This window comes from Anolis carolinensis, chromosome 3, assembly GCF_035594765.1.
Source record: "Anolis carolinensis isolate JA03-04 chromosome 3, rAnoCar3.1.pri, whole genome shotgun sequence".
Classification (NCBI taxonomy): domain Eukaryota; kingdom Metazoa; phylum Chordata; class Lepidosauria; order Squamata; family Dactyloidae; genus Anolis; species Anolis carolinensis.
Window position 1 is genome coordinate 113,294,242 of NC_085843.1, and position 17,108 is coordinate 113,311,349.

General features: G+C 40.5%; 1 protein-coding gene across 1 annotated transcript in view; it reads right to left on the reverse strand.

Annotated features, from left to right (window-relative positions):
• Nucleotides 1–9,376: 9,376 nt before the first annotated feature.
• lonrf2 (LON peptidase N-terminal domain and ring finger 2) overlaps nt 9,377–17,108 on the reverse strand; it is a 44,170-nt gene continuing 36,438 nt past the window's right edge. Inside the window, exons 11-12 of the mRNA XM_003227132.4 lie at nt 15,444–15,593; nt 9,377–12,998 (exon numbers count right to left, since the gene is read on the reverse strand). Of these exons, the coding sequence (XP_003227180.2) occupies nt 12,840–12,998; nt 15,444–15,593 (309 nt within the window). The 3' untranslated portion in view covers nt 9,377–12,839. The remainder of the gene's footprint in view (nt 12,999–15,443; nt 15,594–17,108) is intronic.

The following is a 17,108-nucleotide window of genomic DNA, read 5'->3' on the forward strand; positions in this document are numbered from 1 at the left end:
CAAATAAGTGGAACCTAGAGAAAATCAAAGTGAACACCCTTAGAAGCCAAGAAAACTAAGCACTTTATCCATATCATGAGTAGACAATGGCTCAATAGAAAAGAAAATAACACTTCAGAAAATAGAAGGCAGTAGGAAAAAGAGGAAAATTCAATTTCAAATGGATAGACTCAATCAAGGCAGCCATGGCCATGAGTCTGCAAGACCTGAGCAGGACTGTGGATGACAGGGAAACTGGGAGGTCTCTCATTCCTAGAGTATCCATGAATCAAAATCAACTTTATGAAATTAACAAACAAAAACAGCCCATACAGACTGGGAAAAGATAAGACACATCTTCCTTTCAGAAATAATCAGAAATGTCTTCACAAATCAGATCAAAGGCCCAAAATCCAACAAAGTTTGTTTTTTGGATTTTGACTCCCAGAACTCCCCCGGCCAATAGGCCCCAGAATTGTAGCTATTATGATATGCTTCAGGAACATGGCCATACAGCCCGGGAAACTCACAGTAACCCAGTAGTTTTGTCCATGAAAGCTTCTGACAATACAATCTTTTTCCATGTTTTTATAATGAAACCAATTAGAAAATGACATTTATAACCCAGGAACAAAAATCTTGTTACACAGTGTTATCAGCAAATGTTTGATTTTTATACCTGTTTCATATACAGTAGAATCTCACTTATCCAACATTCGCTTATCCAACATTCTGGATTACCCAACGCAATTTTGTAGTCAATGTTTTCAATCCATCATGATATTTTGGTGCTAAATTCGTAAATATAGTAACTACTATGTAGCATTACTGCATACTGAACTACTTTTTCTGTCAAATTTGATGTATAACATGATGTTTTGGTGCTTAATTTGTAAAATCATAACCTAATTTGATGTTTAATAGGCTTCTCCTTAATATCTCCTTATTATCCAACATATTCGCTTATCCAACGTTCTGCCGGCCCGTTTATGTTGGATAAGTGAGACTCTACTGTACCTGTATACCTGGGGTCAGGCAGAAAAGGATCACGAGTGGAAAAAGTGTAACAAGCCCTGCTCTATAGAACCTCCGCATCGAAACCCCAGTGTGCTCCACTTGTGAAAACTTTGGGAAAGGTCACCTGTTGCAAACATAAACATTTCCTCCTTGGCACAGAGCTTGGGAACTCTACATTTGGAAAGGGAGGGGATATAATTCCCACAAACCCCATTCCAGGCTGAATGGGGGATTCTGGAAGGTGTGGTCCTCAAAACTGGGCGCTCTGTGGAACCAGAAACAATAGATGGGAGGTTTCTGTTTCCCGCCAGTGGCTGACGGAGGAGATGTGTGGAACATGAAGTCGACGCTGGACCACGACGAAGGCACGGAGGGAGATTTTTTCCCCCTCAGGCTCGAAGGCACAAGCCGTCCTGATCCGACCCTCGAAGGAGCCCGCCCTCCTTGGCTGTGTGTGTGTGTGTGTGTTTGTGCGCCAGGTTTTGGAGGAGGCCCCAGGTGCTGGTCCTGGCGCGCCTTCCTCTCCCACTCGCCTGGCCTCGCTGCGCGCCCGACGTGAGCCGGGAGCCTGTTCCCGGAGCCTGTGTGCGCCTCCTACGTGAGGGAAGCAGGACGGCTCCAGCCGAAGGGACAGATGACTCAGCCAAGCAGAGGCCAAGCGCCCGGGAACCCCGTCCTCGCCGGAGGAGGAGGCCAGCCGGGGCCCCGCGCCAAAGGGGCTGGATACAGGCGGAAAAGAAGAAGGAGAAGGAGAAGAAGGGCTTGTGCAGCTGGCAGGAAAACTTTCCCCTGCTTGGAACGAAGCTGTACCATGCCTTGCACGTAAAAAAGTCTCACTCCACCTCTGCATAGAAACGGAGGGTGGGAAACAACAACAAACAGCCTCACAGAGATGTAATTTTCCTGCCTGGCAGGGGTTGGACTGGGTGGCCTCTCCCAACTCTAGCTCTTTTAGTATTGTTGTGCCCCTGTGTGTGTGTAGTGGCAGGCAATTTGTCTGCCTCAGTCAGCTTCCACCAAAGAGGCTTTGCTGAGTTGTTGTTGCTGGGTGCCTTCAAGTCATTTCCAAAGTCCTGACTTACCCAAGGTCACCCAGTAGGCTCATGGGTTAAAGGTTTTCCCCTGACATTAAGACCAGTCCTGTCCAACTCCGGGGGTTGGTGCTCATCTCCATTTCTAAGCCGAAGAGCTGGCATTGTCCACAGACACCTCCAAGGTCATGTGGCCAGCATGACTGCATGGAGCGCCGTTACTTTCCCGCCGGAGCGGTACCTATTGATCTACTCACATTTGCATGTTTTCGAACTGCTAACTTGGCAGAAGCTGGGGCTAACAGCGGGCACTCACTCCACTCCCCGGATTTGAACCTGCAACCTTTCAGCCCTCAGATTTAGCAGCTCAGCGCTTTAACACGCTGCGCCACTGGGGGCTCATAGGCTCATGAAATCGTAGAGTTGGAAGAGACCTCATGGGCCATCCAGTCCAACCCCCTGCCAAGAAGCAGGAAAATCACATTCAAAGCTCCCCCGACAGATGGCCGTCCAGCCTCTGCTTAAAGCCTCCAAAGAAGGAGCCTCCACCACACTCCAGGGCAGAAAGTTCCACTGCTGAACAATTCTCACAGTGAAGAAGTTGTTCCTAATGTTCATGGCCAAGCTCATTAGAGTCCTGAGTGCATCTAACTACAGAATGAATACAATTTGACACCACTCAGTTGTAGCTCAGTGCTATGGAATCCTGGGAGTTGTAGCTTGGCAAGGTCTTTTGCTTTCTCTGCCAAAGAGGGCTCACTAAACCACAACTCCCAGGATTCCATAGCACTGAGCAAAGGCAGTTAAAAGCAATGCCAAACTGCATTCATTCTACAGTGTAGATTGGGCATGGGGTCAGAGGCGGTCCAACCATAAGGCGAACTAGGCATTTGCCTGTGGCGCCATCGACCCGGGGGCACCATCGTCCTGGGAGGAGGGCGCCACTCTCCGCCTCCTTCTCCTTCAGGTCTCCTGGCGGCCGCGCTGGGCCTCCCACTGCCCGCGCTGGGCCTTCCGGCCAGCGCGGGCCCGCCTTCACACCACGTGAGCCCACCTTTGGGACCTTCAGAGATTGTGAGGTCTGTGGGAACTTGGAAGCTAGGTATGTGGGGTTTATATATCTGTAGAAAGTCCAGGGTGGGAGAAAGAAGTCTTCTTTGAAGCAGGTGTGAATGTTGTAATTAATCACCTTGATTAGCATTTAATGGCCCTGTGGCTTCAAGGCCTGGCTTCTTCTTGCCTGGAAGAATCTTTTTTTGGGAGGTGTTAGCTGTCCCTGATTGTTTACTGTCTGGATTTCTTCTGTTTTCAGAGTGTTGTTGTTTATTTATTGTCCTGATTTTAGAGATTTTTTTAAATACTGAGGGCTATCTGGGTTATCTAAGTCCACACTGCTCTATATCCCTGTTCAATGTTTAGTGCTAAATTCACAAATATAGTCATTCCTACATAACATTACCATGTATTGAACTGCTTTTTCTATTGATTTGTTGTAAAACATGATGTTTTGGTGCTTAATTTGTAAAATCATAATGTAATTTGATGTTTAATAGGCTTTTCCTTAATCCTTCCTTATTATCCAACATTTTCACTTATCCAACGCTTTTATTTTTCAGTGATTGGTTTGGGGGGGGGCGCCAAAATTCTGTTCGCCTACACTTGAAAAATACCTAGGGCCGGCTCTGCATGGGGTAAACTTTGGCCCTCCAGGTGTTCTGGACTTCAATTCCCACAATTCCTAACAGCTAGTAAGCTGGCTGAGATTTCTGGGAGCTGAAGTCCAAAATGTCTGGAGGGACAAAGTTTGCCCATGCCTGATATGCACTCTCGATCTCCAGTCTAAGGGCCCTTCCAGACAAGCCCTGTATCCCAGGATCAGATCCCAGGTTTTCTGCTTTAAACTAGTTTATGAGTCCATACTGCCAGATAATCTGGGATCAGATCCTGGGATATCCTGGGATATAGGGCCTGTCTGGAAGGGCCTTTAGGCACAAAACACTATACACTGTTGGCTTGATGTTATGTGACTTCAAGTTGTTTCTATATTCCTTCAATATTACTTTGGTTATGAAGCATGCAATTAACATTTCTCTCCTCAACTATTTTTTCAGACCTTGAAATTTAAACAAACAAATGGTTTAACAGCCCAGGTGTTTTGTTTTTCACTGAATTCCTTTGCTTCCATGCACATTAATATTCTAAACCTATTCAAATCACAGCACTGCAATGATTTGGGAACAAAATGGAGTTTGCACCAATAGGCTTTTCCTTAATCCCTCCTTATTATCCAAGATATTCGCTTATCCAAGCTTCTGCTTTAACTTGGATAAGTGAGACTCTACTGTAGTTGAACTTGTTGGCTACAGAGAGGTGTCTAGAGGAATATTTGGATTTGCAGTGGGTCCAATTAAATGCAGGAGCTGTGTCATGCAGCCAAAGGGCTTCTGTGCTCAGCCCCACAAAAAGTGAATAACAAAGCATCAGGCAACTCATGGTGAATAATATGCTCACTTTACAGGAAAAAAATGCTCAGATTCTGTTATTACTTCATATGCTATAACTGATGGATTTAGGGATGTACTTGTGTTACATTCATCCTGTGTTATTGGGCATGTATTTGTACAGTCTGAGGGTGTAGACAAGATCCTTGGAGAAGGGAGATCTACCAAAGGATGTTGGTTGTGTGCCCTTCCTGACTCATGAAAGCAGCTGGGGAGACAGACATAGGAAGTGGTGGATGCCTTGCTGTAGGAAGACAGGCCTCTTCTCAGTCTGAAAGAGGTTGTAGTGAAGTCATGGCTGAAAACATTTCTCCTAAATTTCACCATACTAGATAATTAGTGGTCAGTTCCAAATATCTCTTTCTTAGGTAAAGTGCTGGAGCACATGGTGAGGTCCTAACTCTAGTTATTTCTGTGTAGAATGAATTGTCTTGCCATTTGCTGTGAGAATACCGAGCCCCCACTCCCAGTTTGACATATACAACCCATTAGTAATTTTACTGGCTACTGGTTTGTTTCTGGGCATAATTCAGTGATGTTTATGACCTATTAAGCCAGAGATTTTCAGCCATTTCATGTTGGTGACACACTTTTTAGACATGGATCATTTCACGTCACAGTCATGCAGTTTTACGAGCTAAACAGAGATTAAACCAACCCTTTATAAAAGATACATACATACATTGCAATAATGAAATGTATGAGGACAACATAAGGTAAAGGAAAAGGTTTTCCCCTGCCATTAAGTGTAGTCATGTGTGACTCTGGGGGTTGGTGCTCATCTCAATTTCTAAGCTGAAGAGCCAGAGTTTTCCATAGGCGCCTCCAAGGTCATGTGGCAGGCATGACTGCATGGAGTGCCATTACCCTCCCACCGGAGCAGTACCTATTGATGTACTCACATCTGCGCGTTTTCGAACTGCTAGGCTTGCAGAAGCTGGGGCTAACAGCGGGAGCTCATTCCGCTCCCCCAATTCAAACCCCCGACCTTTGGTTAGCAAGTTCAGCAGCTCAACGGTTTAACCCGCTGCGCCATCAGGTTTATATATTTTATAATATATGATATATTGCTTATTTCACATACACCTAAGAAATTACTCATTACATTCATGTGACACCCCTACACATTGTAACACATTGTTTGGAAAGTTCTGTACATCTTGGGTCCAGACAATCTGAACAATTTCATCTCCCGATAGGAGCTTGCTAAACATTTAAGTACTGCTGAGGGAGGGTATAGTAGGCCTGATTGCCCCTGCTCCCTACCATACTTTGGGACAGTGGGTCACAAGTTTGATGGTGTGCATGGCATTGGACTCTGGTTTTATACAGTGATCACTGGCTAAAACCCATTTCATCAAATTCATCCCATCTGATCATGCAAGCTCGTCTATTCTTTGAATATTTAAATGCCATGACAACACTGTTAGTCTACTGATACTTAAGACAAATCTGTTAGTGCCAGAATTCTATTTTAAAGAATTTTATTTTAAAGTAAGGAAGTGGTTTCTTTCATTCCTAGCCTGCTCTGAATCCATACAATTATTGACTTTTCTTTTCCATCCAAAGATTTTAATTATCCTTTTATCGTAGCATACAAAATCACACAGTAAATCAAGAAACCTTTTCAGATATTATTTTCTGTGGTCAGATCTCTATCATTTGCTATTCTGTTTGAATTTGCAGGTTAAAGTTTGCTAGTCTGTTGCAACATTAAAGTGTTGGGTTACCTTTAAAGTAGTATTTATTGTGGCATAAGGTTTAGTCTTTAGTGACCCGTCCAAATCCCTTCTGGGCTCACAGTTACCCTCCCAGTCTTATTTTGTACCTCATGGTAATCTCTCAGCATGGGTGCATGCAGAAATAAAAGCCAGTTATTTAAGGCTTAACATTTTGCACTTTGTTACATCTGGCTGGTGGTTGGAGTGACTTGGATTTTAACTTGTACAATTTCCGTCTTGTATTAGACACTAGTGTTCTCACTCATGAAAGTCATTTGCATCCTGAAGACATACTATTAAAATGTCTGAAAATAAAATCAATTATAATTTAAACTCAGGCTCATGGTAACATGTTTCCTTATCAGAATACAGCATCAAAAGAAACAGGGCAAGCAAACACAGAAGTTGAAAACAGAGTTTAATATTTAACATTTTGACTGCAATAATCATAAGGTTATGAACTGGCCCCTGAAGTATTGATGTAGTGTTAAACCTATGGAATTTGCTGCCACATAATGTAGTGATGGCACCAAACTAAAAAGCTTCATTTCAGGATTAGATACATTTGCAAAGGATAACTACACTGGTGTAGAGACACTATCAATGACTACATTTCATGATGGCCATACATTACCACTGCTATTAGAAGGCAGAAATCTAAAGGTACAAGGTCCTGTCTTGGACGCTAAGTAGGATCAACCCTGGTTACTACTTGGATGAAAAACCACCAACAAATACGATGGTATAAGCTATATTTCAGAGCAAGGGACTGAGTATTGCTTGCCTCTATGTATCCCTTGCCCAAGAGAACATATGAAATTCATGGCCATAAGTAAGTCAACATACAAGGCAGTATACTTTTGACAACACATACAAGGCAGTATACTTTAGAACAGTGGTTGGGGAATGTGGAGTATTATTGCATCTATTATTGCATTTAGTTGGCTGCTGTGAGAACCTTTTTTGAATTCCAATAAACTGAGGGTGTTCGCTGCTTTAGAGCAGGGGTTTGTAAATCTTTCCACTCAAGGTGCCTTGAGGCCCAAGACATTTTTAAATGATCTGGGTATATGGGTATATAAAATAGGTATAAAATCAAACATTTACTGATAACAAATGAGCATTTGCAAGGCGTGCTAAATAGGCTAAGTTTCCTTTTTATGAAGTATAGCTGAAGTATCTTCTGCACAAATGTGCGTAAATGTCTAAAATAGCCACTAGGTGCTGTTCAGAAAACTTTTGCTGTTGCCATATTTTTGGGACCCTAACATTGAGCTAAGGGGACCCTAGTTAGAGTCAGGACCCACAGTTTAAGAAACAGTACTATACTTTAGAGGACATGAGCTCATACAAATAGATGCAAATGTATTAACATTCTGCAAAGAATAAAAAGGGAAGAGAAAGAGTAACAATAGCAGATTGTAAACCTGCACAGTGCAAAACTATTAGTCATAGTTAACATGGAAATCTCTGCAGTTCAGTGACGTGACACATAAGCTATGGCTTGCCTACATGTGTTAGTGCTTAGAGGAGACTGTAATCTTGCAAATGGAGCTTAACACTAAATACTCCAAAAGCTTCAGGAGAATTTAAACAACACACAGGTTACTGGACATATTTAACAAGTCCTTTTTTTAAAAAGCCAGCTAATTTTTCCTTTTATTTTTTCCTGTATTTTTAAAGGCATACAGGGCAAAACTAAGATTATTCATTCCACCTCTCTCTGAGGAGGTTGTCCCCCTTTATGGTAAAGCCACCAGAGAAATGAGGATCCCATGCCATGCCTTCCCTTTTGCTGACCTTTTCATCTCTCAGGGAAAGTCACTAATGTCACTGAGATCACATGAGGTGGGTGATATAGCGTGTCAGGCAAAGAAGGAAAATCAAAATCCTCTTCAACAGTTTCACATCCCTCCATGTAGTCTTAGCATACAATATTTCTGAGAACATAGTTTTCAAATACCATTGTCTTTCAAAGTTGTCCTATACAAGAGTACTTTCATTTTCAGACTCTACACAGGCACAAATATTTGTGACAGTTTGGATCTGTTTCTGATGTGTACCCAGCTACAAGAATCCACCTAAATCCAGAATATGGTTCAAAGGAACTGCTATAACCTGGATAGAATAAACCCATCTGTATTTGCATTGATAAATAAAATATATATTCACTCTCTGGAAGCTGTAAATTTAGATCCTAGTGTCAGAACCCTGCTACTAGCGCCTGGATATGGCGCCGAGTTTCAGGGTCACTGACATAGCGAACCGATGAGACACCTGCATCCCGGGATCCTGAGAAGAAATGGCTGCTGGACTTGGCGGGGAAACTTCGCGGGGTTTACTGGGTGGGAAAAGTATCATCAAATGAGGGGGAAGGGTATATAAAGGAATGCTGGCAGACGCCTCCCATTCTTGGCTTTTTCATGTCGATGTTTCCTGCAGTAAAGTTTCTGGTGACAACACAGCGAGTCTCGTGTCCTCATTCAGGAGCGGCTGTAGTGAGCCGACACTACAGTCTGCATGGAGCACAACCCCTTTTGTCCCAAAGAAACTCACATCCAAAATTTTCAAGAGGGCTTTTTGGCTGATATCCTGTTCAGCAATTAAGGTGCAAATTAGACATAGGGCATTATATATATATAGGACATTATTCAGCTCCTCAGCTGCAATCATGGCACTATTGCCACAAATAATCCCTAACCCCCAGCAGCAAATTCCCAACACATCTACTTTATCTGTCAAATGGTATGTTTAAAACTGCTGTTCTAAGAACATTTGTTGGTTCAGAGTCAGAGGTCGGGGTGGAGGGGATTAAACACTTTCTAACTGGCGATTAAATTTTAACCAGTTCTGTACAGATTTAAGAAAAAAATTGTTCACAAAATCAACCTACATGATGCTCAATTCTCAGTGATCCATTCAGGAATATTTTTTGTAATTTCAGTAGAAAGAGGTGGGACAGTCTGGTGAGGGAATACCTTTTCCTCTTAAGTAAGAGAGAAGGGATAGCTGTTGTGGAAAGGGAAACAACTAGAAAAGGAAGAAAAGGTTTTAAACAGCTGCAATTTCTGCCATTCCCTCAGTCTCAGAATACTAACTAATATGGTTGGGGGAAAATACATAAAACAATTGTTAATTGAATTTATTTTATTCCAAATATCACATAAATACATTTTCCCATGAATATTCCAAATGTACATGAAATGAACATTGCAGCAATATTTTTAAAAAAGGTTTGGCTTTGTTTTATGCAACAAGAAGTGCCAAACATGATTTTAACACATACCTGTTTTTTTGTGTTTTTTAAACTAAGTACAAAAAGGCGCAGATGAATAATTTATATTTATACATATGTACACTTACACCACACATACATATATCTCCAACTAGCTTCAAAACAGATAAGGATTTTGTTTCAAGTTTAATCTACATAAATATGCTTAAAAAAAAGACAACTGGTCACAAGCTCCAGATCTGGTTTTTGTGGTGCTGTGTTGATACAATCATTCCAAAGCTGCAAAATTAAGGCGCTACCAAACACCAGGCCTTCTGTTATGCAAGCTTCTGTATGACCAACACATACAGCCCTCTGAATACCTTTGCCATTTATTCTTTTGAAAATTAATTGCAGCACGAACCAAAGATGCAGAAATCTGCCGATTATCACCTCACTGGATTCACACAGCAATCTCAGTGAAAAGAAGAAAGGATGTTTAAGAGTAGTAGATAAAAGGCCACAGTAGCAAACAATTGGTAAAGACTGTGAAATTCAAACAAGATTGAACTTCCAACTACAAAATCTATATATTAGCGTGAAACTTTACTTGGCAGGCCAATGATGGAAAACAGATTTTTGAATGCTTGCTTTTTATAGGGGAGGCTGGGATGTCTCTCTCCTCCATTATATTTAATAAAATCTGTTTTGAACATTTTTCTGCAAGACTTTTTGGGAGGAGAGAAACTTTAACCCCCTGCTTTTTAAAATATTCAATCAACCAGCCAAAGACAAAACATAAACATTTGGCATTCATCAGATACAGTGACTGAGGTATTCTACTTTGACAGACTGAAGCGAAAGCCTATTTACTCTCAACTCAAACAGATCCAATGAATCAAATGAATTAACCTATGTTTTGCCTCATAATGCAACAGTTGATTCAATGGTTGATGCTGTTAAAAGACCAGATAACTGAATCTTAAGGGCTAACACCACCACACAACTGTCAGAAAAGCTATCCACCCAAAACAGAACATCAGATATAAGTATCACGAGTCTAGCAGAGAACAGAATTTCTCAAAAATTAGGACAGATATATGCTTAACTGCAAATTTATGCTCAATTGTTGTTTCAGATATCAATAGAACACAATAGAAAATACAAGGGAAGAGGAGAGAACCCAAACCAAGAAGAGAAAATGAAGCAAACACAGTGAAAGATAATGTAAAAAATAATGAAAAGTTTTGAAATTCCCTGCCAGACTATTGAGGGCACATTTTGATGAATCTCTTGCTAGATAACCTTGGAAGCTTTTAAAGTCCAATGGATTAACAGGAAGACAGCTGTGTTGGGAAAAGTACAATAGCACCCAGGGAATGGACAGAAGGGGGAAAAGCCCTTCTTTCTGGCTTTAATGCTAGCTTCTTAAAATACTTGAACAAATAAATGTAATCTACCAACTCTGCTGAAGGTAATAGAATTATCAGGAAGGCTATGCTAGAGATTAGATTATCAGTCACAAGTTATGGAGCTTACAATTAAGAGTAGTCACAGGTCTTCACTTACTACAAAAGGCGAATTCAAGGTAGAGGCAACTACAGTACATTCAGGGTATGTTTGATCACTTTCTAGCAAACTACTGGCAACTTCTGATAAGGTATCAGTCTGACTACAAATATAGCATGTCTAACAATGCAGTCAATCACCTTTTGGATAATATTTCTTCCTGAATTCATGTGCAAAAATTTTCATCTCTGTCTGAAGAAAACAGGCTTTTCCTAATTTAAAAGGAGGCACTTTAAAAATATTTTGGTATTGCCACTATTTCACCTTGCCAGATCATTTGCACATGATCATGAATCTTTCAGTTTGCCTTCTGTTTGTGCAGTATTCTGAAACTTGAACCAATAGTATTTCCCTTCCTGTTAGGACAATTATTTCAACAAATCTGTAAACTCAGAGGTTTGCATTAAGAGGTGTTTTTCTATTTCATATTTACTGCTAAAGTTTCTTCCTAACATGACTTTTTTTAAGGAAAAAAAGTTACCAACAGCTACCAGGACACCGAAATACAGCTATCTATATTTACAAAACCAACAACTAATTGAAGGTAACACCTGGTTTAAGCTTGCATTGAAATTTGCCTTTACAGGTTCAGTGTGCCTCCCCTCATGTTGTCACCAAGGACAGATTCCAAGCACAGACAGTGGTCGGTACATAACAAGGAATAGTAAAAGTTTTGGTTTTTTAAAAATGTGCTAACAAACATTATTCCAGAATCACAGATTAGGCCTATATGGCAGTTGTGAATAGAGGTGAAAACTAGACCGTAACCTGCTTTAAGTTTTTTTTAATTACAAAATTACTATGAAGGCTAATCTAAAGTTGCAATTAGATTTCTCAATGCCTTTAGTAATTTAGCCATTGAACAACTTGAAATGAATTATAAGGAACATGTTCTGGCTATTATCCAGCAACCGAGTTCAGCATACTCAAGGGCTGCAATGGCAGACAAAAGCATCCCACATAGAGAACTCCTACCATGATAAGAGGGAAACTATGGGATCTGCAAGTGTGTAAGGTTTCCTGACATAACCACAAACGACTGGGCTGTCTATATGCAACTTTTCGTCTATTGTGATATAGGTTGCTTGGGCTTGTTCTGATACGGGAGGGGGAGGAACAGCCTTCCTAGCTATATTTCGAAATAGTCTTCCTATTACATACAGCATGCAAATTACAAACACAGAAAATTGATTTATTATAATCACATACAGTGCTGTTCACCAGTTTTTCTTTTGGATGATATCCTTGGAAAGGGAACATTTTGTCCAGGAAGTATAATTTAGCTTCACAGATCAGTTGTGACAACACCAACATGCTGTAGTTAAAAGATTGTTCTGTTCATTGACGCCTGTTGCCTTTTGTGGATTCTTCTTTAAGAGGACATTTTTGGAGAATTTTCCCTTCAGTTGGCTACCTTTACAGAGTATTCTAACAGTACATATTTTCAGTTTCTAATTGACCATGCCCTTGCTACATAGAAGTCAAAACCTCTGATGGGGCTTTGGGGACGTTTTAGGGCTTCTGACATAGTCATCTCATCACAATAAATAGACAGTCCATTGTGAGCAGTAACCACTGCAACTACTACTGGCTACGTTGCAATTGTGGCACAACTTCCAAGAGGCTCAGATTTCTCCAGGACAATAGGCACAGAATACTTGGTTAACTACGGGGTAGAGGTTGTGCAAAGAAGGTGAATGCTTAAGATGAGCAGATTAGTGTCATTCAAAGGAAGAATTGTTCAGTCTCCCAACTTCTTTCTTATGGGCATTTGCAGCCAGTCACTTTCAGGATTGTTAAGGCTGTGTCATCTGGGTCTTTTGCGCGTCACGAATATTAAAACACGTCGTATGGCAATGAGACGATCTTTAAGGGACGTCATGGCAAGAATAGCCAACTGGGCCCTGTTTTCCAGTGGCAATACTGCCAAAAGCCACCAGTACCAAGCTGGACCGCTGGGATTGCTCTGCAAAGTAAAGGAAAAGTTATATCATACATGTCATTACAGGCAAGTCCAAAAGTAGAATATTTAGTATACTAAAATATCCTAATATTTAAAGACTTTAATATTCAATATTCAAAATATAGCCTTTAGCGTTATTCTTAGGATATAGAGACTGAGAAAAAAACCCTTTCCCACATCCTCCAATGATATTTTAGGAACAAGAAACTAGGAAAAATAGGTGCAGGGTTGGGGTGGGGGACAGCACTCAAGCTTATGAAGCCTTCTGCTACTGTTTAAATTTTTTGCTCAATATGGAGAAAACTGTAATACCTAAACAGAACAGAACCAGAACAGAAATAGAGGAAAAATAATGATCCATTTGCAAGGTACAATATAGTAGTAACATCTGGAATGCTGCAGCATTGATATTTAACTGGTATATATCTTCACTTTTGAAAAAGGACTGAATCCTATCATGACATGTTTTAGTTTTCACAACCTAAATGGGAGTCCATGCAGTTGTTGACTGTAGAAATAGGCAATCTTGGGACCAGCAAAGCTGTTTGTGACATGGAAAAGGTAAAACACCTGATATGTGTTTTGGGGCATTGAACTGTGCCATGTATAAGCCGCCTTGAGTCCCCTTCGGGGTGAGAAAGGCAGGGTATAAATGGAGCAAATAAATAAATAAAGTAGCCTTTCCCCCTCTTACAATCTTTCCATTAATGGGAACGGTTTCTTCTATTTAATCTTTCAGTAATTTTGAGTAAAACTGAACGTAGGAACACCATTATCCTTTCATATAGTTTTGTTGCTTTTATGATCTATGAATACAGTAACTTTTTTTGGCTCACAGCAGCACTGACATGCTGATATGCAGTATTTCAAGTCACAGATGCTAGTTTTTAACATATGCATCTAAGATCAGTCCTATTTGGTGATAAGGCTTTAGTTTCACCAGGCCCCAGGAAAGTACAATATGATTTAACGACTCAGAAAAGTTAATATGAAAAAAGACAAATGATACTTATCAACAACTAAGCCATGCCCAACAAGTCTAGATCTAACTTTTACTCACTTTAAAACAGCATCAAATAAGTGAGATTTTTTTGGTGGTAAACAAGCAATATTCTAGTTTTCCTGTTTTTAGGATATTTTATGCTGTTTTAACCTTAAGGCCACATGAGAATTGAGTACACTGTATAAACCACCAGTATATTTTTCAAAAGGGGAGTATAGTATAGTATCTCTTTTTTGAAACAATCAAAAATAACTTTTACAGCACGGTGACTGTCAAGTTAAGTACAAAGGCTTCACTCTGAAACCCTAATCTACCCAGGAGCTTACTAAATATTACATATAGGCAGAATCTACTTCTCTTTTATTCCCATAAAGTGGGAAAAGGGGATCTGTGATGCAGATAGATATCCCTGTAATAGGACAAACATATGGAAAAGGCCTATTCTGTGTTAACTACATATTTTGCTATCATTGGATATCTATCAAGATTGTGGAAGGCCCTTTAAGATAGAGCTGGGTGACCTTTTTGCTCCCGATGTAGACATACAGACAGTAATGGATTGGTGGTTTCATGTGTGCCATACATACAGCCCATCCCTTGTTTTACCACCTTCAAACACACAGAGACTCATGCAGGTCCCAAACACCCTCTCGCTAAACCCAGCCACATAAAAGCTCAGGTAAAATGGATCATTGATTCATTGTGTTGTCAAAGGCTTTGATGGCCGGGATCACAGGGTTGTTGTATGTTTTCTGGGCTGTATGACCATGTTCCAGAAGTATTCTCTCCTGACGTTTCACCCACATCTATGGCAGGCATCCTCAGAAGACGCCTGCCATAGATGTGGGCAAAAAGTCAGGAGAGAATACTTCTGGAACATGGCCATACAGCCTGGAAAACATACAACAACCCCATTCATTCATTTTCTTCCATTTGGGAATGTGAGGATGTGGAAACGGAAATCTCCTCTTCTTGTACACTAATATCCTTAGAAAGGTAAGGGACCTATACCAGCAAGAAATCAATGATTCTGGCTTTTTAAACTTCCTTGCAGAGTTGGAGGTGGACAGAAAATTCTCCATACCAGCTGGGAGAGAAAATGTTTTCTTCATGTTCCTATTACACCAGCTAAGGTTACACGAGACTATAGGTTACTTGGCACTGGAGACAAGGTCCTTGCAGACCCTATTGACACAGTACACCATCTCTGGTTTGAACCATCTTCCCTCTTCCTACCGCCCAGTTCTGTAAAATGTAATGATTGAGACTGGGCTTCTGTCAATTGTTCATTTTTGCCCAAATCTATCATAGTCCAGACACACCATTTGGTGGATGACGGAAACGTATACCCACATCACCTACAGCCATGGATTCCTTCAATTTCACCTCCTTTGGATTCTGGGGTGTTCTCCCTTCTTTCTTAAATGAAGAGATACAATGTTTACCTGTGGCTCATTTTCTTTCCCTGGCATTGATCCAAAGTGGTTTAGAATTTGCGCTTTCATGTTGTCTTTCAGTGAAGTAAACCAGGAAACAGCTTGATCATAGACTGAATTATGAAGGCGGACAAGTTCTTCATACTCTGCCCCTTCCACCTGGACAATGGGTGAAAATCAAGTTTATCTTGTGAGCAGTATAACATTGAATTTGAAGAACAATAAAGCCCATTGTTAACAATTTTCATCATAGCGCCTTGATTTCTGGACAAAGAATGGGCACAGACATTGAAACCTCCTCTGGGCACATCCTGCCGCCTAAGCCCAAAGCAGAAACTGCCAGATATTTCTAACCAAGTGTCACAACCCAGAGCTTGGGAAAGGTACTATTTTGGACTAGGTCCTATTAGCCATGCTGGGGTATTCTGGGACTTGTAGTTCAAAAAGTCACTTCAAGTTCTGTTATAAACTTTCTCCTTTACAGTTATTCTTAAGACAGTGCATTGTTTCAGGTGCTACAGTATCTTGTTAATTTCCTCATTTCACTCAATAGAACATAATAAAAGTATAATTATCTAGTTAAGTGAGCAAATAATGATCACATAAATAAAGCAATCACACCACTGTTGTAATGTCAACCAGAAAGCCACAGCAACATGCCAATATATGTGAATCAGATGATAGTGTCTACTAAGATGTTGGTAGCTGTTTCCCAAAAATACAACTGGGAATACACATTAAGAGTCTTCCAGAGTCCTAGTCCAACACTCAAACTACTACACCACATTGGCTTTCTGTTTTTGGCACACCTTTTAAAATCTTAAAATTTTAAAACCCATACATGAGCATGTTGTTGTAACCTTCTGACTGGACTTACAATTCTTCAAGAACAAGCACTCTTATGCAAGGCTTGCTGGCACAGAAAAATAATTCATTTGGGCTTGATATTTGGGGCACCTATTCACAAATCAACTTGTCATTTCTATCAATGGGCAGAAGGACAGAGATCCTCACATTAAGCAAACGTTAAGCAGCACAAAGATTCTGACAGTAGCCAGATCACTAACAATCCCAGGGACTTTTACTTAGCTGGGTATTATTAAGGAAGATCAAGTGCCATGGTGCTTCTGTATTAAGAGATTTCACTCTTAACCTTAATCACTGCATTTAAAAGCTTAAGCCATTCAGAAGCATTCTTGAGATGAGGAAGAGTAAACAGAGTTCAAGACAGTAAATAAAACATAAAGCCACATGATATTGATGTTAATGCAGTAGTGGAAATGATAGGGACATCCAAATGTTGTCAACTTGCGACCCCTAACCTTTGTAATAATTGCTAATGGGACTATGACTGAAGAATTCACACACCAGCTCTAGTAGAAATTTCTTAGATCCCCATATTATCATGGTGGTTTTGGCCACGCTTTTACTTGGAAATCTAAGTGGAATCTTGAAATTGTGGAATGCTACTGTTATTTGTTGAGGTAGCGGGAATCAATCTGATTCCATGAATGGATGGATGGATGGATCACACATATCTGTATCTGTATTTTCCAATCTGTACTCACATCATGCAGGATAACTTTGTGACTACTAAATATGTAATCTTAGTGACAGATACAGTAGTACAGTAATATAAATAAAACGTGGGAAAGAAAACAAGGTGATTCACTC